Source organism: Leucoraja erinacea, chromosome 2 (assembly GCF_028641065.1).
Source record: "Leucoraja erinacea ecotype New England chromosome 2, Leri_hhj_1, whole genome shotgun sequence".
Taxonomy (NCBI): domain Eukaryota; kingdom Metazoa; phylum Chordata; class Chondrichthyes; order Rajiformes; family Rajidae; genus Leucoraja; species Leucoraja erinaceus.
Window position 1 is genome coordinate 114,244,046 of NC_073378.1, and position 25,321 is coordinate 114,269,366.

Here is a 25,321-nt window from a genome sequence, read left to right on the forward strand (position 1 = left end):
ATTACTGTAGCGGCTGCCTCCTCCCCGGAGACCGGGGAGACACTTAAACATCTGTAAATCAATGCTTAAATGTTAGTCAGTTATTTTGGAGGGCTTTTATGTCAAGGGGGGGGGTGAAGGGGGAAACTTTAATTCTTAGTCCCCTACCTAGTCGGAGAGGCGGGGAGCGGTCAATGCCTTACCGGGTCGCCGTGCAGTAAGCTCCGCAGCGCTGTGGCCGCCAACTCCCAGCTGGGGCTGCGGGCGTCCGGCCGCGGGCGGCGCCGGTTGTAGCTCCGACCCCGGCAACTCTACCCCTGGCTGCGCGGCGCTCCAAATCCAGCGCGGGCTGCGCGGCGCTCCAAATCCAGCGGCAGCCCCGTGATGTTGTGTGTCTGCGGCCACAGCTTACCGCACGGCGACCCTGTAAGGCATTGCCCGCTCCCCGCTGGTATCCCAGCGCTGCAACGCCGCCGACTCCCAACATCGCGGAGCTGGGGCTGCGGGCGTCCGGCCGCGGGCCGCGCTGGATTTGGTGCGCCGCGCAGCCAGGAGTAGAGTTGCCGGGGTCGGAGCTCCAACTGGCGCCACCCGCAGCCGGACGCCCGCAGCCTCCAGCTGGGAGTTGGCGGCCACAGCGCTGCGGAGCTTACTGCACGGCGACCCGGTAAGGCATTGCCCGCTCCCCGCCTCTCCGACCAGGTAGGGGACTAAGAATTAAAGTTTCCCCCCCCCACCCCCCACCCACATAAAATCCCTCCAAACTAACTGACTAACATTTATGCAATGATTTACAATGATTCCCCGGTCTCCGGGGAGGAGGCAGCCACTCCAGACTTTTCAAGCCGCCCGCGCTACCTACCTAATCTACGCTAAAAATCTTCCATTCGGAAATCCGAAAATGTCCGAAATCCGACAAGTGTCTGGTCCCAAGGCTTTCAGATAAAACGTTGTGCACCTGTAATACAACTCGTCACAACATTATTGTTCCTCTTACCATGGTTTAGCAACCCTTCCTCAGTAAAAAGCCGTGGCTCAAGATGCTTCAGAGATCTTCTTCCTTTGAGTCGAGCAAGCAGCTATCAAAAAATGAAAATACGTTTTTTAGAAATCATAAATGTCCACTTAACCAATTTCACACGAACCTCTTCTGCAACTACTCTCTTCCCTGGTCCTGATCAAAACTGTAAGATAGATTCATATTAGTTTACATATACACCAGAGTGTGATAAAATTCTTTGTTCACATGAAGCTCAGAGTAAACAGTATAAATACGTTAGTGATAATATAAATAACGAGTGCAAAAACAACAGAACGGCAGAAGATTACAGTGCAAAATCACTGTAGTGCAACAGAATATTAAAGAACAATATTGGAATAACCAAATGAGGCAGTTAAGAGTACATCCTTTGCAAAGTATTTGAATCACAGGCTGATTTTGCTATTTTTCCATCTGATGAGTTTCTATTTCCACCATATGTTCTTATATTTTTCTGAAACCTCATAAATCTCTCCAAAAGGGTTCTCTGGTCATTTACATTCTCCGGGTATTCATTTCCAGTGATTTCTGTGAAATTTGCTTTCAATTGGATCCCAGTGTAGCGTGGAATAAAATTAGTGTTGTGCAGCAGCAAATCAGAACACAGGGATTGGGGGAATCCACATAGACCAACATAATTTACAAAAACAACGCAATAAGATTTCAGGATAAGGATAGAAAAAGGGGGTGAGAACATTTCCCCAACAGTATCTGTCATGGGATACTTACTGGCAAGGGGAATGTGCTTTACTCACCCTGGCTGCTCTTCCAGGTGTCCCCCTCTCATCTCTTTCTGTACCTGAGGAGTGACCAGCTCATTAACTGTCAGCTACATTGTCTGCATCCCTGATGTTTCACAGCAAGTTCATCCGCTGCTCCAACTGCTCTAGATGGACTGCCAGGAGCTGCAGCTTGACACACTTCCTGCAGGTGTAGTCATTGGAATGAGCGCAAGTCAGCATGGATTTGGTGTTTCCACGCCGTATCTCTCTAAGGGCGGCACTGTGGCGTAATGGTAAAGATGTTGCCTTACAGCAGCAGAGACCCAAGTTCGATCCTGACCATGGGTGCTGTCTGTACAATGTTTGTACATTCTCTCTGTAACCGTGTGGGTATTCCCCAGGCGGTCAGGTTTCCTCCCACACGCCAAAGAAATACAGGTTAATTGGCCTCTGTAAAAACGGTAAATTGTTCCGAGTGTGTAGGATAGTGTTAGTGTACGGGATGATCGCTGGCGGGCGCAGACTTGGTGGACCAAAGGGCCTGTATCCACATTATATCACTGAAGTCTAAAAAAGGTCCCCCATCTCCCACATAATGCAGGACAAGCATACTGCTACCCTGACCTCCATAACCTTTATGACTATGACTTAGGCCGGACTCCATCCCATGGTAACAATGAGTTGGTTTATCTCAGTCGTTTTTATGGACTTATTTCATGATTGCTTTGTGCAAGAGGTGGAATGCCACTTGGCATCAATAGAATTGGTATTTATGGTCCTACACTTTTTAATATTTCTCTGGGTCACCTGGAAAATCACCCAATGTGCAGGGTTTCTTTCTGTCACCAAACACATCCTTCCTCCAGTTCCTCCTCCAAAGCATCATCAGAACTTTTACAAAGCTGACTTTACCTGCCACATCTTTTGCCACAACTGTAATCCACATTTAACAGCGACTTGGTACTGTAAGGATTAAGCCACTATAGAAAATATTAAGAAGATTAAAGAATATTTTTTTGAAATAAAGCCTTCCACCATTGTGGCTTGTTGGAAAAAATATGGCAAAGAGCAGTAAATAATCACTGTGGCTTCTAGGAAATGCAGTGATATGAAGAAGGTTGCAGAGTAAGATTTGAAGAGCATTAGCCCATGGAGAAGTCCCAGACCACTGAACTCAATTAAGCTCACTCACTGCCTTTGCCTTTTGCCACTACTTCTTGAACTTGCTTGCTGTATACCTGTTGAATGATTTGCCTGGACACATGCAAAAAAGCTTTTCATTGTATCTCGGTATACGTGCCATAATAAACAATACCAATATTATATCTACGCTAGTATATTACATCTCCCAGAGTGTCCAATTTTCTGGTTCCAACCAGCTCATCTTCACCATGGATGCGCAATTCTGCAACACCTCCATTCCATACCATGTTCTGAGAGCGCTCCCCTTATTGCTTGAACAAAGGGCGAACCAACCCCCCTCCACTAATATACGTGTGTGTCTGGTTGCACTCATTTTCACACTGAATAATTTCTTCCTCAATACTACTCACTGTTTCCAGAACAGAGGTGCAACTCACAAGTTTTCTGATGGATATATATTTTAGTCCTTATTAGGAGCATTACCTCAATTTTTCTTCCAATACATCGGTTTTCTGCTCCCTGCACTCATATGAAACTTGAAAATGTCACTACTTTTGATGCCAATTTCCACCCTGCTCTGGCCTTCAACGTATCCATCTCCAACTTCTCTCTTACCTTTCTGGATCCCGTTCCTATCTTTGTCTCAAGGGATAGGTTTACCACACAACCAGACTACCAGCTATTTAAAATATTTTTTTTCCGAAACTATTTTCTTTCCAATTGCTTGTCACTTTAATCTTCCTTTCCAGTCCATTAATCTAACTCCTATAGGACTCAATATTAAAATTGCTTTGTGTTTTTTTCCCTCAGCTCTTGCCAGTTCTTCTAAGGCTCCCGACTGTAATATTTTCTCAGGTTTTCTTTCTCCAAAGATACTGTCTGGGCTTCTGGCCAATTCCAACATTCTTTTTGGTTTCAGTTTTCCGTATCAGCTATAACCTGCATTTCAGTCTTTACATGCCCCTTTGTATGTTTTCCTAACAACCATCAACCAGCTGGCCAGGTAAACACCATAATATTATGGCGGCCCAGACATTACAAGAGATTTCCTTTGCTCTCTTCATTCCTCTCCAGATTTTCAACTTGAAACCAACTGTTATATCATTCTTACAGTTCTTTCTTTATTGGGCTGAATCCTTGCAGCATTTCATTTTTATTTCAGATTTACAGCATTGTTGTTTTTTATATTTACCTGCTACATAACAGCATTTAAGTTTTGCAATAATTCTTGATGCAGCACTTAATCAAATGCCATTTGGAAATGTGAGCATGGTACATCCAATGGTTCCAGTTTATTCACTGCAGGTTACTTGTGCAAAGAACTTCAATGAATTCGTCAAATATTTAGTTTTGTTTAGGGATACAGTAAGGAAACAGGCCCTTTGGCTCAGAGTCTGCCATCTATTGATCATCCGTGTGCAGTATTCCTATGTTATCGCATTTTCTCATCAACTCCCTATACCTTAAGGAGACCCACATGGTCACAGGGAGAAGGTGTAAACTCCACACAGACAGCACCCAAGGTCAGGATTGGACCCGAGTCTCTGGGGCTGTGAGGCAGCAAGTCTACCAGTTGCGATTTCCCTTTCAAATAACAAAGTGGATTTCAAGTCAAGAATCAAGAGTATTCCATTGTTATATGTACCGATAAAGGAACAATAAGATTTAACAGACCGGTTAATGCAATACACATAGATATACATAATCAAAAATTCAATACATTAATAGCCATACCAGTACAATAAACCTTACAAAATATGTAGTACAAATAATTTGCAGTGAAATGTCATCCCTTCTACCTCCAGGGGAATTCAACATTATCGTCATGAATAGAATCAACATCCCATAAGAGGCAGAAGAGTGACATTGTGACTGCTTAAGACTCAGTAGACTGGCTGATGATCAATGACTAGAGCAAAGGAGCTGAACGAAGTAGCACTATACGCCGTGGTTAACAAACCCCAGACTTGTACCCTGATTCTCTCTTCATCATTGTCCATCATTACCAAGGAGTTCAACAAGGCTAGCTTGGAGAAGATACATTAGGTTTAGGTGTATTATTGTCACATGTACCAACCAGAGGCCCCTCCATCAAATCTGTTTAAAAACAGGTTTAGCTCGTTGGCCGAGTCCTGATTGCTTGAGTCCAGACCACTAGTCTTCTTGCAGCCTATAATGAGTTTCATACCGTCCACACATCCCTCATGTTGTTCTGCTGAAGTTTCAGCTCCAGCTTCCTCCTGTAGTCTTCCTTGCCCTGTCTCAGTCTTGCCTTCAGCTCTTTCTGCACCAGTTTCACCTCCTCCTTGGGCATTGCTGTTCCAAAACCAAGCTGTGATGCAATCCAGCAGCATGCTTTCTAAGATGCATCTGTTGAGGTTTGTAAGAGTCATTGGAGACATGCCAAATTTTCTCAGTTACTGAAGGAAGTAGAGGTGTCAGTGCACCTTCTTGGCTGATGTTTCAATGTGGTTGGTCCTTTGAGATTGTTGGTAATATTTATGCCAAGGTACTTGATGCTCTCAACATTTCCACTTTAGCATCGTTTATGTTGATTGGTGCATGTACTCCACCACACTTAAGTAGATAACTAGATCCTTCGTCTTCCTGACACGGGAGAGGTGTTGTCCTGAAATGACTAAGTTCTCTATATCCTTCTTGTACTCTATCTCATCATTGTTCTCTGCTACGGACGACCTCTACTCCTCCAGAGGCATCTACCGCTCCATCCCTCACCCACACTTTGGAAAAGCAGACCACCTGGCCATACTCCTCCTTCCCAAATATAGGTAGTGACTGAAGACTACAGCTCTGATGAAAATAGTTGTGTAGAGCTGGTTAAAGGAGGCAGAGAAGCAGCTTTGTGGCTGTTTAGACTCAGCAGATTGTGCGATGTTCAATGACTCCAGCAGTGGACCAAGGTCGTAACTGACCACATGAAGAAATGTGAGGGTGGGGAGTGAGAGTGTGTTCCTATCAAGACCATCTGACTGTTCCCTAACCAGAAGCCTTGGATGAAGCAAGAGTAATTAACTGAGGACCAGATCAGATGTGTGACGTCAAGCAAGACGATCCACAATCATACAAGAAGTCCAAGTACAACCTCCAGAAGCCCATCGATATTACGAAGAGATATTTCTAGACTAAACTGGAATCTCGCTAGGACACTCAGCAACTGTGGCTGGGCCTGCTATCACCTCCTACAAGGTGAAACCGAGGAGATCAAATAATATCACTTCCAGACAAACAAATTAATTCTTTGCTCGTTTTATAGGGGAAAGTGATGATGCATCTTCACGGGCCTCCACAGTCTCAGTTTGTGATCTCAATCTTCGAGGCTGATGTCAGAAAATCCTTCTCCAGCATAAAACCACCGGAGAGCTGTGGTGATAAACCTGGCTGTGTTCTCAAAACCTGCATAGACCAACCGGCAGGTGTTTTCATGGACATCTTCAATGGGCTGAGGTCCCAACCTGCTGCTATAAAAGGACAAGAACAAGATGACAACCCTCAATGCGATGAAGTGTTTCGAGAGGTTGGTTATGTTATAAATCAACTCCTTCCTCAGCAATGACCTGGACCCACTTCAATTTGTCTATCATCGCAACAGATTGACAGTGGATGAAATCTCATTAGCTCCTTACTCTGCACTGAACTACTTCGACAATAGGAACAGGTATATCAGACTAGATACAAGATGATGTTGGTTTATAAAATAAGATAAAGTGCTGGAGTAACTCAGCGGGTCAGACAGCATCTCTGGAGAACATGGCAAGGTGACGTTTTGGGTCAGGACTCTTCTTCAGACTTGGATGTCAGTGTTGTTTGTCGACTACGGCAGGGCATTCAACACCATCATGCTTTCCAAATGTATTGTCAAACTCAGGGAAATGGGTCCCTGCTCCTCCCAGCGCAGCTGGGTCAACTTCCCCATCAGCAAACCTCAATCAATACAAATTGGCAACACTACTTCCTCCTTGCTGCCCATCACACGGCTGTATGCTCAGTCCCCTCCTCTACTTTCTTTATACCCATGACTGCATATACAGCTCTAACATCATCTTTAAATTCGCTGATGACACCACCAGCGTCGGTCAAATAATGGATGATGGGTCAGAGTATAGGAAGGAGATCAACAATCTGGCTGAGTGATACCAGGACAACAATCTTGCTCTCAACATTAACAAGACCTAGGAACTGATTGCTGACTTCAGAAAGGAGAAGCCAAGGGACTATGCACCTGACCTAATTGGCAAGATGGCAGTAGCGACTGTCCAGAGCCCAGCACGTTGATGCAATCACAAATGTAAGCTCACCAACGCCTCTACTTCCTCAGAAGTTTTAGTGGTACAGCAGGTGTACAGTAGAGAGAATGCTGCCTCATTTAGAAATTCATTGCGGCCTCTTTTAGATATTCAATACTCAAGACCAAAGACATATAGAAGATAGTGTTCTGACCACCCCACCATCAAAGGGATTTTCGCTGCCTCAAAAAGGCACCCAGCATCATCAGAGACCCACGCCACCCTGGCCACGCACTCATTTCACCTCTGCCTACAGGAAGAAGGTACCAGCCATGCTCTCTTCTCGCTATTACCATCAGGAAGAGGTAACAGGAGCCTGAGAAGCGATACCTCCAGCTTCAAGAACATCTCCTCTCAACCATCAGAGTTTTGAACTACCTGCACAACCTAATCACAACCCTATATCAGCACTGAACAACTACAGACTTTGCACTACAATGGTTGCTCTGTATACATTTTTTTTGCATTACCATGGCATACTTATAACAACAGTTTATTCCTTAATTATTGCATCTAATGTGGCTATAAAACTACAGAAAGTAAGAATTTCATTTTTTCTGGCTCCTATCCAGTGAAAATGACAAGTAAATATGCATTAATCTTGAAACTAACTGTTATAGTTCCGTGCTTTAAACCTCAATCCCTTTCTGAAAAAAGGTGTTACAGTTTCAATCCCCAATCTAATGGAACCGTCGCCTAACCAAGGGCAGTTTGACAATGAAAATCAACATATCGAATATCATTATGGTCAGTTAGTTTAAGACCCTGAAACCCCTGTCATTCTTGATGCTAGAGGTTGCAGATTTGGGAGGCGCTCATAGAAACATAGAAATTAGGTGCAGGAGTAGGCCATTTGGCCCTTCGAGCCTGCACCGCCATTCAATATGATCATGGTTGATCATCCAACTCAGTATCCCGTACCTGCCTTCTCTCCATACCCTCTGATCCCCTTGGCCACAAGGGCCACATCTAACTCCCTCTTAAATATAGTCAATGAACTGGCCTCAACTACCCTCTGTGGCAGAGAGTTCCAGAGATTCACCACTCTCTGTGTGAAAAAAGTTCTCCTCATCTCGGTTTTAAAGGATTTCCCCCTTATCCTTAAGCTGTGATCCCTTGTCCTGGACTTCCCCAACATCGGGAACAATCTACCTGCATCTAGCCTGTCCAACCCCTTAAGGTCGTCAAGGTGAATAACTGCAGTACATTTTATAGACGGCAATACTGCAAACTACAATACGCCAATGGGAAAGCGAGTGAATGGTCAGGATGTGCAGCAAGCAGTGTTCTTTCTCCTGGAGGGAGTTATATATTGAGAATTGTTGAACACCACCCTATCCAAGCAGATGAAGAAATTCTACCACAGTCTCAACTTGTTGATGACAGAAAAGCTTTGCGGTGTCAGACAGTGAATCAGTCACCACAGGGCACTCAGTCTCCAACCTAATCTGGTCTGAAGAAGGGTTTCGGCTCCATAAATGCTGCTGCATCCGCTGAGTTTCTCCAGCATTTTTGTGTACCTTGTAACAATGGTATTATGTGACTGGTTCAGCTGAGTTTATGGTCATTATTACCTCCCAGCATATTGATATCAAGTAACTTGGCAATGACATTGAATATGTAGATTGATACACTAGACTAGTTCATTGTGGATAATCATTGCCATGGCATTTCTGTCAGGTGCATTTGCCACTGAAAAACCCAATGCCTGAGTGTTGTTTGTCTTGCTGCACAGACATGGATTACTTCAATTGGTCCTCTCCCCCCCCCCCCCCCCCTTCCTTCTTGCATTAGCCCCCTCTTGTCACCCCAAGATCCCCATTTGTATTCCACACGCCCCCCCCCCCTCTCTGTGGCACCATCTCTCGTCCCTTTCAGCCTCATCTGTCCCCCCCTCCCTCCCGCGACCCCATCTCTTGCTCACCCAAAGATCTGCTCCAGCAACCGACACCCCCTCTTCCCCCTGTCCCACCCCCCCACGACCCTCTCAGGCTCCACTACGACCCTCTCTTGCCCACCTCCCCTCTTGCCATCCACATGACCCCCCCACTCACCTTCCCCACCTCCCCCTTCTCTTGCACTCCAACTCTCCCCCACTCCAACCTAGCCCCCCACGACCATCTCTAAACCCTCCCCCACCCCCCCTCGCCCCTCGACCCCCCTCTCTCCCACCGCCCCCCCCTCGACCCCCTCTCTCCCACCGCCCTCGACCCCCCCCCTCCCCCCCCCGACCCCCTCTCTCCCCCCCACCCCCCCGACCCCCTCCTCCCACCCCCTGTCCAGTCCCGCTGACCCTCCCTCCCCCCCCCCCGGATCCTCTCTCACCCATCGGGCTCCCGTCCCCGCGCCGCGTTTGTCCCTCTCCCCCCCCCCGGTTCCCCGAGCCATCTTCCCTCGGGCCCTCACCTCGGTGCCCGACTCCCGCTGCCGGAAGTCGCTGGTCATGGCGAGAAGCGAAGATTATGGAGCCGAGCTCTGGTATCTTTGGTGACAAGCGGCTGCGAGCGAGCGGCGGTGAGCTCACCTCTCACCTCTCACCCCTCACCCCACGCACTCACCTCTCACCCCACGCACTCCCGCCCACTGGTTACCATGGTTACAGGCCACAAACTGCACCAAAGATCTTAGAGCGAAGCTACTGAAGAAGGGTTTCGGCCCGAAACGTTGCCTATTTCCTTCGCTCCATAGATGCTGCTGCACCCGCTGAGTTTCTCCAGCTTTTTTGTGTAACCATAAGATCTTTGGGTCGGGTTAGGTAGGCTCAGGTTGCTAAAATGGGCGTGGAAAATGCCCATGATCCCCTCCATAGCTACTACACGTCAGTCCATTGCATTTAGCAGGAGTAGCCTATCTTGCTCCGCTATAAGATCTTTGAACTGCACGGCCGAGTCTGTGCCAAGGTCTTGTCATGATTGACGTTAACCATCAAACTCTGCAACATGGTGGGTACATGGAATGTGTTGCCAGTGGATGTAGTTGAGGCAATACGTAGAGTCATACACCGTGGAAACAGGCAGTGGCGGGCTGGGTTTAAAAATATTGGTTGCCAGGAGACAAAGGGGGCCCACTTCATCAGGGGCCCACAAGCTGACACCATGGCCAGTCCGCCACTGGAAACAGGCCCTTTGACCCAACTTGCCCACACCGACCAACATGTCCCATCTGCCTGGTTTGGCCCATATCCCTCCAAACCTGTCCTATCCATGTACCTACAGAGCTGACAACTCTCACGCATTTCGCCATATTCTCACGCTCTCACACTGATCACAAATTTCTCGCGCTCTGTGGCTGGCGAGTGTTTGCGTGGCTGGCGAGTCACTTGCTGCAGCTCCGACCATGGAGCAGCCTCAGTGCAAGAGTCCCGGGCGTTCGTCGGAAGTGTTGCGCAGCTGCTGTGAGAGTCTCTGTGCCAAATTCACCCTGGTGACTGGTATGGACCAGGCCCTGGTTCGGTGCATCCTGGAGGACAATCAGTGGCTGCTGGAAATAGGTACCACGCACTAGGTAGAAGCAGTGGAAGATAGTGGGGGTGGTTGGAGAAAGCATCCTGCTTGCCTGCTAGATTTTCACTTACTGTAACTGCAGGAAAAATGTTCCCGATGTTGAGGAAGTTCAGAACCAGCGGTCACACAGTTCGAGATTAAGGGGTAGGCCATTTAGGACTGAGATGAGGACAAACTTTCTTCACCCAGAAAGTTGTGAATCTGTGGAATTCTTTGCCACAGAAGGCAGTGGAGGCCTTTTCACTGGATGTTTTCAAGAAAGAGTTACATTTAGCTCTTGGGGCTAGCGAAATCAAGGGGTACGGGGAAAAAACAGGAAATAGGTACTGATTTTAGAACAACAGCCATGATCATATTGAATGGCAGTGCTGGCTCGAAGGGCCAAATGGCATATTCCTGCACCTATTTTCTATGTTTCTATGCTTGAGTATATGGCAATAAAACTCGACCACTTGATTTTGAAGCGTTCATGCATGGTGGAGGTATAATGTAGTCATAGAGTGATACAGTGTGAAAACAGGTCCATCAGCCCAACTTGCCCACACCCGCCAATATGTCCCAGCTACACTACCTGCTTTTGGTCCATATCCCTCCAAACCATATAACCATATAATATAACCATATAACAATTACAGCACGGAAACAGGCCATCTTGACCCTTCTAGTCCGTGCCGAACACATAATCTCCCCTAGTCCCATATACCTGCGCTCAGACCATAACCCTCCATTCCCTTCCCATCCATATAACTATCCAATTTATTTTTAAATGATAAAAATGAACCTGCCTCCACCACCTTCACTGGAAGCTCATTCCACACAGCTATCACTCTCTGAGTAAAGAAGTTCCCCCTCATGTTACACCTAAACTTCAGTCCCTTAATTCTCAAGTCATGTCCCCTTGTTTGAATCTTCCCTACTCTCAGTGGGAAAAGCTTTTCCACGTCAACTCTGTCTATCCCTCTCATCATTTAAAAAAACCTCTATCAAGTCCCCCCTTAACCTTCTGCGCTCCAAAGAATAAAGCCCTAACCTGTCCTATCCAATGTATCAGTCTAATTGTTTCTCAAATGTTGGGATAGTCCCTGCCTCAACTACCTCCTCTGGCAGCTTGTTCCATACACCCACCACCCTTTTGTGTGGAAAAAGTCACCCGTAAAAACTTACCCCTTAAAAATACTTCAAAGAAAAACATTGAAATCAGACTTCTACAATGCACAAAAGCATGATTTAACACATCAAATTTCAAAAAGTCCATACACCCTCCCCCCACTCAGTTGCTCCACTCCCTCGCCGGGTACCCTCAAGGCCAATGATCAGTGATCGCTCAGCCTACCCACTTTCAAAAACGCCCTGTGGCCCCTGGTTCAGACAGAGAGCACTGCCAGATGTGAGCGGAAGACTGAGGCCAGTTGTCCGTGACGTCTGGATCCCAATGCTCAGCCTTCGGATTTGGCTAATGTAATTGATTTGTAATTAGCCTGATTTGTAATTAGTTGACACATCTTAATTTATTAATCCGGAATATCCAGGGGGATGGGATAAGTGTAATATTAAAATTACATTCAAGGTTTCAGGCTCTGTCACAACATACAGCCCTGATGACCCATTATTTCCTTCAGATAAATATTGGGAAAGTAGCACTATTGTCATTTGCCACTCAACTATTATGTTTGTTTACCTCATTGACTATTTCTAACCCTCCCCCCAAAAAAAATTGTTTGACAAGTTGCATAGAAATGTCCCCAATCTCATTGCTTTATTAATTGAACACGTAAATGAACATCCTCAAGGAGTGTGATCCGATGGAAACTGATTCAGATGTGATGTTTAAGTGATTGTTCAAAGAAGGGGCATATTTTAAAGGAGTGACAGAGATACTTGCAGGGAAATGTGTGAGGAGGTCATTATATGTATTTAGCTTTAGCCTGAACCAGGACATGTGAAGATTCAAAGTTTAATATAGTAATTGTGCTGATACTGACTCCAACCAACCACGTAATGAATATCATCCATTCCGGAGGTTTTATTTTCCTGATGCTATTTAAACTTCACTTGGATTTAAATCACTTCAATGTAATAGTAATTGGGAATGGGGAGCATTGGAACAAAAATTTGCCCTCAGCACATATTAACTGTAATATAATAATGTATGCGTGTTGGTAGGTACAATCAAAACAAAGACCTTTTTATCATTGTTGTGTTATGAATACCACAGAAAATATTGTGTACTCTCAAGATCACATTAAATAGAATATTATTGCTTAAATATATAGTTATTGGAAAGGTCCCAGTTGAGAGGAATACAGCAAATAATATTGAGGGTGAAAATGACTTCAGGCCAGTTTGCTCGGAAAATGAAGGAAATGGTAACAGAATACTTATACAGCTGATTGTGTATAATCTTATGGATGAGAAATTGTGTTCAACCAATTGATGATGCCTTTGACAAAGGAACTAGCATGTTGGATAACAAGGAAGCCAATGGATGTAGCAAATTTTTTCATACAAAATTTGGTCCGTAAAGTGCGCCATAAAAGATTACCGCATTAGATAAGCACCTGTGGACTTGAACGTAATAGGTTAAGTCCAGTGGGTCAGATATGGGGCTTTATGTGTGGGCCAGATATATTGTCAGTGCAGAGGGGCTAGGAGCAAGGCCAAGTGTGCATCCAGAGTCAAGGTCTGGAATAGTACTAGGTGTGCAGTCAAAGCTGGGACAATGGGAGTGTTCAGCACTGGGAACCTAAGCAGGTTAGCAGCTACGATCAGGGTAGAGTAGGGGGCCAGGTGTAAGGCTGAACTCAGGGTCAGGAATGAGAGAAGGTGTGTAACTGGAGTCAGGGTCAGGAGTAGTACCAGGTGTGCAGTGAGACCCAGGTTGGTCAACATCAGATTATAATCTGATTTCCATACATGAATACACTAAGATCATTCATTTGATGCACCTGTTGATCACTGTCTGGCTCTACTGTGGAATGTAATTAGGAATGTAAATTAGCCTAACCTTATTCATAGCTAATCCAATTTAAAGCATAAATATTGCATTCAAATGTAAGTTAAAAGACTCGCTACAGTATGCATCAGATTGCACAATTTCAAGCTGAAAAATGCAAAAGTCCCGTATCAATTAAAGGGGGGACACCGAGGCGGGGGGGGGGGGGGGGGGGGGTTAGCGGAGAGGGCAAAAAGGTACAGATGGTAACATTTGAAGGAAGGAGAGGAGTAGAATCTGGTGGGGGGATGTCGGCTGGAAAAAAACTCAGGGGAGGGAGGGCGTTGGGGTCCCGTGGTATGAAAGGATAAGGGATGAGTAAACAAAGGTGGGGGAAAGGAAAATAACTGGGTGATGGGGCTGGGGATGGGATGGAAGGTTGGATAAATGTGAAGGAAGGGAGGTTGGTGGTGGGAAGGGGTGGGGGAGTTCAGGGGGTATTTACCTGAAATTGGAGAATTCACTAAGGAGGACACAAACAATCTTCCTGATGTACTACTGGCCAGAGAATCTGCAGTGACGGAGGAATTGAAGGAAATCCACATTAGGCAGGAAATGGTGTTGGGTAGACTGATGGGACTGGAGTCTGATAAATTCCCATGGCCTGATGGTCTGCATCCCAGGGTACTTAAGGAGGTGGCTCTGGAAATCGTGGACTCCAATGTTCTATAGATTCAGGATTATTTCCTGTGGATTGGAGGGTAGCTAATATTATCCCACTTTTTAAGAAAGGCGGGAGAGTGAAAACAGCGAATTATAGACCAGTTAGCCTGACATCGGTGGTGGGGAAGATGCTGGAGTCAGTCATAAAAGATGAAATAGCGGCACATTTGGATAGCAGTAACAGGATCGGTCCGAGTCAGCATGGATTTACGAAGGGCAAATCATGCTTGACTAATCTTCTGGAATTTTTTGAGGATGTAACTAGGAAAATGGACAAGGGAGGGCCAGTGGATGCAGTGTACCTGGACTTTCAGAAAGCATTTGATAAGGTCCCACACAGATTAGTGAGCAACATTAGTGCACATGGTATTGGGGGTAGAGCGCTGACATGGATAGAAAATTGGTTGGCAGACAGGAAATAAAGAGTAGGGATTAATGGGTCCCTTTCAGAATGGCAGGCAGTGACTAGTGGGGTACCGCAAGGCTCGGTGCTGGGACCGCAGCTATTTATAATATACATCAATGATTTAGATGAATGGATTCAAAGTAAAATTAGCAAATTTGCAGATGACACAAAGTTGGGTGGCAGTGTGAACTGTAAGGAGGATTCTATGAGAACGCAGGATGACTTGGACAGGTTGGGTAAGTGGGCAAATGCATGGCAGATGCAGTTTAATGTGGATAAATGTGAGGTTATCCACTTTGGTAGCAAAAACATGAAGGCAGATTATTATCTAAATGGTGTCATATTCGGAAAAGGGGAGGTACAACGGGATTTAGGGAGTCCTTGTTCATCAGTCAATGAAAGTAAGCAAGCAGGTACAGCAGGCAGTGAAGAAAGCAAATGGCATGTTGGCCTTCATAACAAGAGGAGTTGAGTATAGGAGCAAAGGGGTCTTTCTGCAGTTGTACAGGGCCCTAGTGAGACCACACCTGGAGTATTGTGTGCAGTTTTGGTCTCCAAATTTGAGGAAGGACATTCTTACTATTGAGGGAGTGCAGCGTAGGTTCACAAGGTTAATTCCCGGGATGGCGGGACTGTAATATGCTGAGAGAATGGAACGGCTGGACTTGTATACTCTGGAATTTAGAAGGATGAGTGAGGATCTTATTGAAACATATAAGATTATTAAGGGTTTGGACATGCTAGAGGCAGGAAACATGTTCCCGATGTTGGGGGAGTCCAGAACCAGGGACCACAGTTTAAGAATAAGGTGTAAGCCATTTAGAACGGAGATGAGGAAACATTTTTTCACACAGAAAGTTGTGAGTCTGTGGAATTCTCTGCCTCAGAGGGCGGTGGAAGCCAGTTCTCTGGATACTTTCAAGAGAGAACTAGATAGGGCTCTTAAAGATAGCGGAGTCAGGGGATATGGGGAGAAAGCAGGAACGGGATACTGATTGTGGATGATCAGCCATGATCACATTGAATGGCGGTGCTGGCGTGAAGGGCCGAACGGCCTACTCCTGCACCTATTGTCCATTGTCTATTGTCAATATTCATGCCATTGGGTTGTCGGCAATGAAAGTGGAATATGGGGCGTTTTAAATTAGTTTAACCGAAAAAAAACTGCAGATGATGGACATCTGAAATTATAATAGTAATGCTTGGAATATTCAGCAGGTTTGGCAGCATCTGTTGAGAGAAAAGCAGAGTTAAATTACAGGTCAATAATCCTTCATCAAACCTGAAAGATTAACATTGTTTCTCTCTCCAACGCGTCCCATTTTAAGATCAATGTAGTTGTGTTTTTGGTACGTTAAAAGAGAAATATATAAAAGCCTAATTGAAAATCAAAAAAAGGCAGATGCTGAAAATGTCAAAGAAAAGCAGAAATTGTTTGTTCTAATGAAGGGTCTTCAAGTTGAAACATTAACTGTGTTTCTCTTTTGACAGATGCTGCCTGACGTGCTCTGTTTTTACAGCACCATTTTTGTTCATGTTTTACATAAATGTGATTCTTCAAAGGAAAATTAATTCACAAGATGCATCTCTTAAGGGACAGTTCATGATATGCCATCCTGGAAATTTAATTTTTGACAACTTTTACCAGGAACACCTTGATAAGTTGTGGAGAAAGAAGGTCAAGGTTTCTTCAAATGAGGTGAATCATCCGAAAGGCCCTGTCAATAGCTTAAGCAACACCTTAGATGAGTGAAGGTTTTTAAATTGTGTTTGAATTCAGCAGTCAAACTGCATGTTGCTGCAATGATGAATGTTTTAACAATGACCAGCACTCCAGAATAATTATTTTCAGCCTGATAGCATGCTGTGTGATTTCTCTTGCAAAGAATTCCACAGGCATTCCATTGGGATCAAGGATAAGTCAAGAGTATTTAATTGTCATATACACTGACAACAAAACAATGAAATTTTTACTTGCAACAGCTTAACAGGCCTGTAAATGTGATACACACAGATAATACATAATAATCTTAAAAAATATATAATAAACTAATAACTAAAATACTAGTCTGAAGACGGGATTCGGCTCGAAACGTGGCCTATTTCCTTCGCTCCATAAATGCTGCCGCACCCGCTGAGTTTTTCTCTCTCTCTCTCTCTCTCTCCCTCTCCCTCTCCCTCCCTCTCTCTCTCTCTCCCTCTCCCTCTCCCTCTCTCTCTCTCTCTCTCTCTCTCTATCTCTCTCCTATATTTTTTCTCCTCTATATTTTTCTCTTTCTCTTTCTCTATATTTTTCTATTTCTCCTCTTTTTCTCTATATTTTTATCTCCCTTTCTCTCTGTGTCTCTGTTGGGTTAGTGTAGAGTGTATTATGATGGTTAGCATGGGCATGGAGGGCCAAATGGCCTGTTTCTGCAATGCATACATCTGTGACACAAATGCAAGCACATGCATGAACACACACACACCCTTTGGTCTGACTATCCTAACTATTTGTTTTAGCTTTAAACTATCTCCTAATACTCCAATCTTGTGCCTGACACAGGTTCTTTGGATCTAAATTCCTGTAATACTCAGAGAGTTAAATAACTCCATAAAATCTCACATTATGTTTATTTTCTTAACTTCACATGCAAGTATCTTTGTCCCCAAGGAAATCAGTCTCATATCTGACAAGCGTACGGCATTTGGGACTTAGATTTCTGGTTGGCAGCTGTAAAAGTGGTTTGATCGGTCACTGCTTGGTGGGCTTGCACAAGAGCTTGTGTTGAATGTGGAGGTCTTTGATGACAATCCCACCAGTGAAGAGGAAATTAGGAGCCCTGGGGCAGAGCTCGCTCTGGCGGGTCTGAGGGGAGGGAGACCTAGGGCGGGAGTGATGGGTCATGGATCAAGGCAGTCAGCAGATGGCTCAGGGTGAGAGTTTGCAGTAGTCGTGGAATGCAATTAGTGATCAGTGTGGGGAGGTAAGTATTGATTGAAGAGAGTGGCTGGAAGTAGTTGGTATTGAGGAAGGATGTCAGGTGAGGTTGAATCTATTCGGAAGACTTGTGAGTGAGCACTGGGGGGGTTGATTCTTGATCTGGGGGAAGGGGCAGCTTGGTGGTGTTGGGAAACTATTGAATGATTTTAGAATGTTGGTGGCAGGAGGAAACACAAGGGAGAACCAATTAAGTTCATATGGTGATAGAGGATCTATCTGTCAGAAGCCTAGCTGTGGCCCGGAAGACCTATATGTTGTGTAGAAGCAAGTGTGTCAGAGGTTTTTGCACGGGTAACCCACAAATCTATGCACACCAGCACTTTAGTTTATTGTCACGTGTACCGAGGTACCTGAAAAGCTATGGCTCATGAATGTAATGTCAGAACTTGTATTACATACTGATGGACTCTTATTGTATATGTGTTTGGAATTCACTGTCAGCATATTGAGGATTGCAGATTGTGAATATCACCGGTTTTTCTGTTATGTTTTATTTTTTATGGCACGCAAAAATGTGAACTGCATGATCCAAATTCAAGGCATCTAAAAGCAAACACACGAAACATGTCTGGAGAATAATTATATGTGTCGTTTTGGGTTGTGATCCTTTTGAATGATTGGGGGGAGAAGGGGAGAAGGGGGGAAGGGAGACGGGGTGGGGAAAAGGGGCATTGTTTTGTTGGTTAGTTACCTAAAATCAGAGAATTCAATGTTCATACCACTAGGCTGTAAGCTAATCAAGTGGAATATGAGGTGCTCTTCCTCCAATTTCATGGGGCTTCACTCTGGCAATGAAGGAAGCCTAGGACTAAAAGGGCAGTATGGGAAAGGGAAGGGGGAGTTAAAATGGACGTGCTCAGTCTGCCAAAGCCTGGTGGATCTCCTGGTTGATAACTATGTTAATTCCCCTTCCCATTCCCATACTGACCTATCTGCCCTGGACCTAACACCTATCCACATTCTCCAGAGATGCTGCCTGACCTATTGAATCACTCCAACACTTTGTGTCCTTTCTTGGCTAAGACTTGTTGGACTGAAGGGCCTGTTTCTAATCTTATGTCCTCAGATTGAAGCTGTGATATTTAGAAGGGAAATGAGATGCATATTGCTTAACCAAAATGTCACAACAACAGCAACTTTTTCTACTTTCTGACTTTTTGACTTTCAGTTTGAAGAAGGGTTCCGACCTGAAACGGCACCTGCTCCTTTTCTCCAGTGATGCTGCCTGACCCACTGACTTTCTCCAGCTTTTTGTGTCTGTCTTCTGCAACGTTTTCCATTTATTTAGACCAGCAATGATGCAAAATGTCTGAGAAGATTATCAATTGAAAATGCTGCATTAACTCAACAGGTTAGGCAGCATCTCTGGAGAACATTCTCTGACATTATCTGCCTGTGGAATTCTCTGCCACAGAAGGCAGTGGAGGCCAATTCACTGGATGTTTTCAAGAGGGAGTTAGATTCAGCTCTTAGAGCGAATGGAATCAAGGGATATGGGGAAACAGCAGGAACGAGGTATTGATTTTGGATGATCAGCCATGATCATATTAACCATATAACAATACCATATAACAATTACAGCACGGAAACAGGCCATCTCGACCCTTCTAGTCCGTGCCGAACACATATTCTCCCCTAGTCCCATATACCTGCGCTCAGACCATAACCTTCCATTCCCTTCCCGTCCATATAACTATCCAATTTATTTTTAAATTAAATTATTATTGAATGGCTGTCTCGGAGGGCTGAAGCTAGAAGAGCTTTCGGGCCCAAACGCTTTGATAAAGGTGTATATTTAAGGGAGCTTTTCAAAGCCAAGAGAGAATTGGGGGAGTGGAAAGGTTTTGGGAAGGAAATTCACAGCTTGAATAAAACAGTTGTAGATAAGATAGAAAGTTTAAATTCTGGATGGACAAGAGACCATAAACGAGGGCTGCACAGAAGTCATTAGAGCTGTTGGAGGTCATAATGAAAACAAGAAATTAAATTTGTATATAAGACTCAGAACTTTAATATCAAGGTAATGTTTTAATGGAGGCCAATGTAAATCAGCAAGGAAGAGGGTAATAGATCGTAGGAAAGAACCGCAGATGCTGGTTTAAATCAAAGATAGACATAAAATGCTGGAGTAACTCAGCGAGACAGGCAGCATCTCTGGAGAGAAGGAATGGGTGACGTTTTGGGTCAAAACCCTTCTTCAGTCTGTCCCGCTGAGTTACTCCAGCATTTTGTGTCTATAGAGGGTAAAAGGTCTATTGTTGTATTAACAGAGTTCATAGAGCGACGAATTCTCATGCCAATTCTCAATGCTGATAGGTTCAATATTTTATCCAAGCCGGAATGAATCTCCAGGTGTGCCGGTTTTCTCCCACATTACAAAGACATGTAGGTTTGTTGGCCTCTATATATTGCCCCTAGTGTGTAGGATGCAAAACTGTGATAACATGTAACTGGTATACTGGTGATCGTTGGTTGGCGTGGACTTGGTGGGCCGAAGGACCTGTTGTCATGCTGTATCTCTCATCAAAACTAACCTAATGATGCCACCTGGCCTGCAAAATATTTCCAGAATTTTATTTTTTATTTCAGACTTACAGGTTAGGCTTATAAAAATGCAAAATGCACTTAAACGATGCTTTTAACAAACTCAAGACATCCAAAAATTGCTGTTGTAGAGTAGGAAATGAAGCAGCAGTTTTCTGCAAAAGTAACTTCCACCTACAATAATCTGCTAATCTGTTTCAGTCAAATTGGATGTGAAATAGGGGGTGTGGCAGACATGGTGACAACTCCCCTGCTGTCATGGGATTATGTACAGTATGTCAGTCCAAGGGGACCGATGAGGCCTAAGATTTTGTTAAGGTCTTGAAATCACAAAGCGTGGAGATTTTTTTAGCTGAAAATATTAAATAAATTTAACACATCAACTGCAGGCTGCTCAAGGAACAATGATTCTGTGCACAAAACATCCTTCTGGCAGTATTTCTATTTAACTAAAACAGTTGTCATCCTATGGTCAATGATTTAAATAGATCTACCAAGCTAAATTATGCAGGTATTTAGTTTCTCTCTAATCACAGTGTCATCTGAAACATTTATCTTTTTTAATATATTATTCAGCAACAATTATACCAAGTGTTGACCTCCTAAAGATTGCAACGTTTAGGATTCCATCAGATTCTGGACCTGAATGGTTTACAAAACACTCAGTCCACAGACCTTTTATTTTATGATCTATCAGGGTAACAGCAGGCTGTGACTTTTCTAAGTAAGACAAATGTCTTACTTAAACTAACAATCAATAAGATTGATGTTCTTGCTGTTTAAGGCATTGGTTGGAGTCGTTAAGGCATTTGGCTGTATCAGCCACCATTCCATAAGGCAGGATGATATAGTTCTTAATAAATCTACAGTTTCTTGACCCACATTGGTTCATCCAACTAAAAATACCTTTGCATGACCATTTTACAACATTCATTTGACTTTGGAATGATGCCAGGACTAAGACCTTTGTTTTACCTGGACAGATCTCTGCACAGATCATCAGTTGGCTGAGAAATTATTCTTTTTTAATGTGAACTCTTAAGTTTTCCTTTTACTAGCTTGATCCTGTCCTAAAATTAAATTGAAAACAATTTTCTGGATTTAAATTGTGTAGATTATGTGTATTCTTACCTAAATCTTTAGAATTATGTCGAAGCTGTTTGTTTTCGAGGATGAAAGTTCATAAGTTCATAAGTTACAGGAGCACAATTAGGTCATTAAGCCCATCAAGTCTCCTCCACCATTCGGTCATGGCTGATCTATCTTTCCCTCTCAACCCCATTCGCCTACCTTCTCCTCATAACCCCTGGCACGCGCACTAATCAAGAATCTGTCAATCTTCGCCTTAAAAATATCTACTAACTTGGCTGTCTGACCAGTGTCTTATTAAGCCTCAGCATTATATCCCTGTTTTTGTATTCTCGTCCTCTCAAAATAAACGCTAGCATTGTATTTGCTCAAAAGCCCCATATGAAATGAAAGGCTAATGAAAAGCTCAGTCTCAGTGACAGCACTTAAAAACTCCTGTGAAGAGATTTGAGAGGTTCTGATATGTGCACGACACTCATTAAATGTAATGATACATTTATTTTTGTTGGCTACTCCTGAAGAGCAAATGTCAAACATGAAACAGGCATTTAATTTAATGACAAAAAACAACTATTACTTTCTATTAACTTCCCACCTCATGTTATGTGAAGGGAGGCAGCTCTGCTCACTGAGACTACGCTGGCTCTCACATTCCGCTACTTATTTCCCTGTGATCTTTCTTTCTCACAGGGCCACCAACCCCCCCATTCCCCCATTCTCTTGCCTTCCACCCTCATCATGGGTAATTTACAGTGGTCAGTTAACCTACCAGTCTGCTCATCTTCAGGGTGTGGGAGGAAACCAAAGCACCCCGAGGGGAACCTATGCGATTCACAGGGAGAACATGTGAACACCACACAGACAGTAGGTCAGAATTCAACTCAGGTCCCTTGAGACATGTGGCAGCAGCATTAACTGCTGTGTCAGTGAACTGATGTGTTAACCAACTGTACATGCCTTTATAGTTCCTACTTCTCTAAATTCATTGCGCTGCAATATTTTGGCAGACCTAATGGGCCTAATGGAACAACCTTCAACCTGGCAGTACAGAAAGAGGTCACTTTGACCATTCCATCTGTGACTTGATAGATAGATAGATAGATAGATAGATAGATAGATAGATAGATAGATAGATAGATAGATAGATAGATAGATAGATAGATAGATAGATAGATAGATAGATAGATAGATAGATAGATAGATAGATAGATAGATAGATAGATAGCCACTTATTGTCAATCAGAACGAAGTCTGAACGAAATTGCAGCAGTCATACATATAATACAATACAATAAAACAATAAACACATATTAACATCCACCACAGTGAGTCCACCCAGCATCTCCTCACTGTGATGGAGGCAAAAGTCTTAGATCTGCAGTCTCTTCCCTCCTCTTCTCCCTCTGCGCTGGGGCGATACTTGAGGTCTAGGCAGTTTTCCTCTTGTGGATTCTTCCCCCGAAGGTTCGAATCTCAGTCCTGAGACAAGAGAGGTCCCTCTTCCACTGTTATCAGATTTCTGAACGGATAGAACAGAAAACAGTACAGCACAAGAACAGGCCCTTCGTCCTCCAATGTCTGCAACGAACATGATTCCAAGACCATCTCTTATCTACCAGTGCATAATCCATGTCCCTCCGCTCCGTGAATATTTATATGTCTATCCAAAAACCTCTTAAAAGGGCGAAGCCAAGAGTGAAGTCCTGATCTCCCAAGCTAATTCATTGCGGCTACTGAACTTTTCATCATCATTTCGGTTGGGGTGCTGATGAGATTGGTAGGAGAGTTTGCTGTGGAAACAAGGGCGCTCATATCAGGGACAGAGCTCAGTGTTTGGGGAATTCTTTGATGTGTTCCTTCCAGCAGATGCTGCCTCCATTGCTGTCCATGATAAGTCTACATCTGTTCTTTGCCCTTGGGTGTTTGGGTCTAGTGCTGATGAAAATGTGCATGTCCTGCCTCTCCTTTCTAAGTATCATTTATTTTTTTGTTTCAGGTTTTTCTTTGGACCTGTCTTCAGGGGCACATACGTTATTTCATTTCCTTGAGGTGCAATGGGACCTCTAAGTCATCAATGCTTTGTGTTTGTAGTTATGATTGATAGAATTTTTTGAAAGATAGAGCATTGAAACAGACCCTAAGGCACACTGAGTCCATGCAGACCATCGATCGCCCATTCACACTAGTTCTATGTTATCCCTCATTCGTACCCACACCTTACACTCTAGGAGCAATTTACAGCACCAATTATTCTACAAACCCACACCCAGATGTAGGATCTGGGGGGAAACCGGAGCACTCAGAGGAAAGCCATGCGATGACAGGGAGAACGTGCAAACAGAGACAGATTTGTGGTACTTTTCCAATGCTTTGAATTATCTGTGGTAGTTATTCCAGGTCTTAGAAACATGGGAGAGTGAGGATCACAGTTGCCTGGAGCACCTCAAGTCTATGCAAACTCACAGAGCAATCTCCTTTCCCCCATCAATTTTCCTTGCAGCCTAAACTTTATGGATCCTTGTTGAAAAGATCCCATTGCTTGCCACAGGCAAAGACGTCAATCACTACTGAGGCCAGAGCCGGATTTAGATGAAGAGAGGCCCTAGGCTATTCCACTTGTGAGGCCCCTCCTAATCCGCCACCCCCACGATGAGAGGAAGATGGAAGAGTCCACCAGATTGACACCGATGTGCAGCCGAGTGTGGCCAATGAGATAAGGGCTGGAAAGCTGTGCTTTTTATTTATTGCCAGTGCTAGTGTCGAGTTATCAGCTTAAAAACACTATTATTCTGAAATATTGTTCAGCAAGGAGAATTACTGAATTGTTGTTTAGAGACTACTGTGTTTTGTGACAGCATATGTAAGAAAGTCCTATGACCGTGTCAAAAATATTATACACCAGGTCCGTATGAAGCTTTTCAATAAGGGGGTTGGCATGGCAGGATTACAAAACTTTTATGCAAAATAAGTGCACACAGCGCATATCACAAGCGTGAAGCTGAAAGACCCTTGCGACCGGGGTTTTAGATGCTCTCTGGTGCATTCTGAGTCTTATTTAGGAGCATTTTTGCACCAAATTTATGACCAATATTTCAGAAATAATTTTGGTTGAGTCAAGACTAATGAGTGGTTGGAATGGGATGTTTGGGGTCATTGTTGTATACATTTTTATAAAATCAAGAATTGAAGCTTTAATAATCAAGTTGTACTGTAAAATGTTATGTAAAATGTTATAAAGGAGCATGCAAACACTGCAAATAAAATATTGTAAGTTTTTGCAGTAAATAAAACCTATTTTTAGAAAATGTTTCGTGTGTTGATTTGATTGCCTGTTACTGTTCGACGGTGTTAGTGTGTGCACATTAAAAATATGATGTAAAATGTAAGTCGCAAATTATGGAATTCATATTTTTCAGTATTGTTATCAATGAAAAGAAAGCAGTTCCAATTGCTTATTATTCATATGGAGTAGAAAATATAATTGCTCTAAAACCTACCTTAATTTTGCAATCTCACTTAAGAGAATCCCCCTTTCCCTCTCCCCTCCTCCTTCCCCCTCCCTCTCCCTCCACCTCTCTCACCCTCCCCACCTCTCTATCCTCCTCCCCTTCTCTCTCTCTCCCCCTCCACCTCCCTCTCTCTCCCCCCCTCTGTCTCAACCCCCCGTTTCCCCCCTCTCAGATCCCCCCCCCCTCTCTCCCTCCCACACAGCGAGGCTCCGACTCCGCGCCGCAGACACCGCAGCCCCCCCCCCGGCCCGGAGAAACGTGCACTCCCGCAACGCAATTTTCCACTACTTACCTGTAGTAGATACGAGGCATCGAGGTGATTGTGTGGAGTGCAAATGGAGATCTGAACCTGCCTGGGCCCACTGGGCACATGCGGAGAGACAGCATCATTTTGCGTTGCTTCTGCGTCACAGGCTTCCCCCAACCGTGCAGGCGTGGATGATCG

General features: G+C 44.2%; 1 protein-coding gene and 1 long non-coding RNA gene across 4 annotated transcripts in view; one reads left to right on the forward strand and one right to left on the reverse strand.

Annotated features, from left to right (window-relative positions):
* Positions 1–9,765, reverse strand: part of xrcc2 (X-ray repair complementing defective repair in Chinese hamster cells 2) — a 35,149-nt gene extending 25,384 nt beyond the window's left edge. Inside the window, exons 1-3 of one of the 3 annotated variants that reach the window (XM_055664184.1) lie at positions 9,746–9,765; positions 9,594–9,711; positions 977–1,058 (exon numbers count right to left, since the gene is read on the reverse strand). In XM_055664184.1, coding sequence (XP_055520159.1) covers positions 977–1,058; positions 9,594–9,632 — 121 coding nt within the window. In that variant the 5' untranslated portion in view covers positions 9,633–9,711; positions 9,746–9,765. The other 2 variants (XM_055664177.1, XM_055664194.1) reach the window with 2 other exon arrangements.
* A 2-nt stretch (positions 9,766–9,767) lies between these two features.
* LOC129714529 (uncharacterized) lies at positions 9,768–24,720 on the forward strand. Its single transcript, XR_008726361.1, has 3 exons — positions 9,768–10,129; positions 16,243–16,450; positions 23,868–24,720. It is a non-coding gene; the product is annotated as an uncharacterized LOC129714529 (long non-coding RNA).
* Positions 24,721–25,321: the final 601 nt, after the last annotated feature.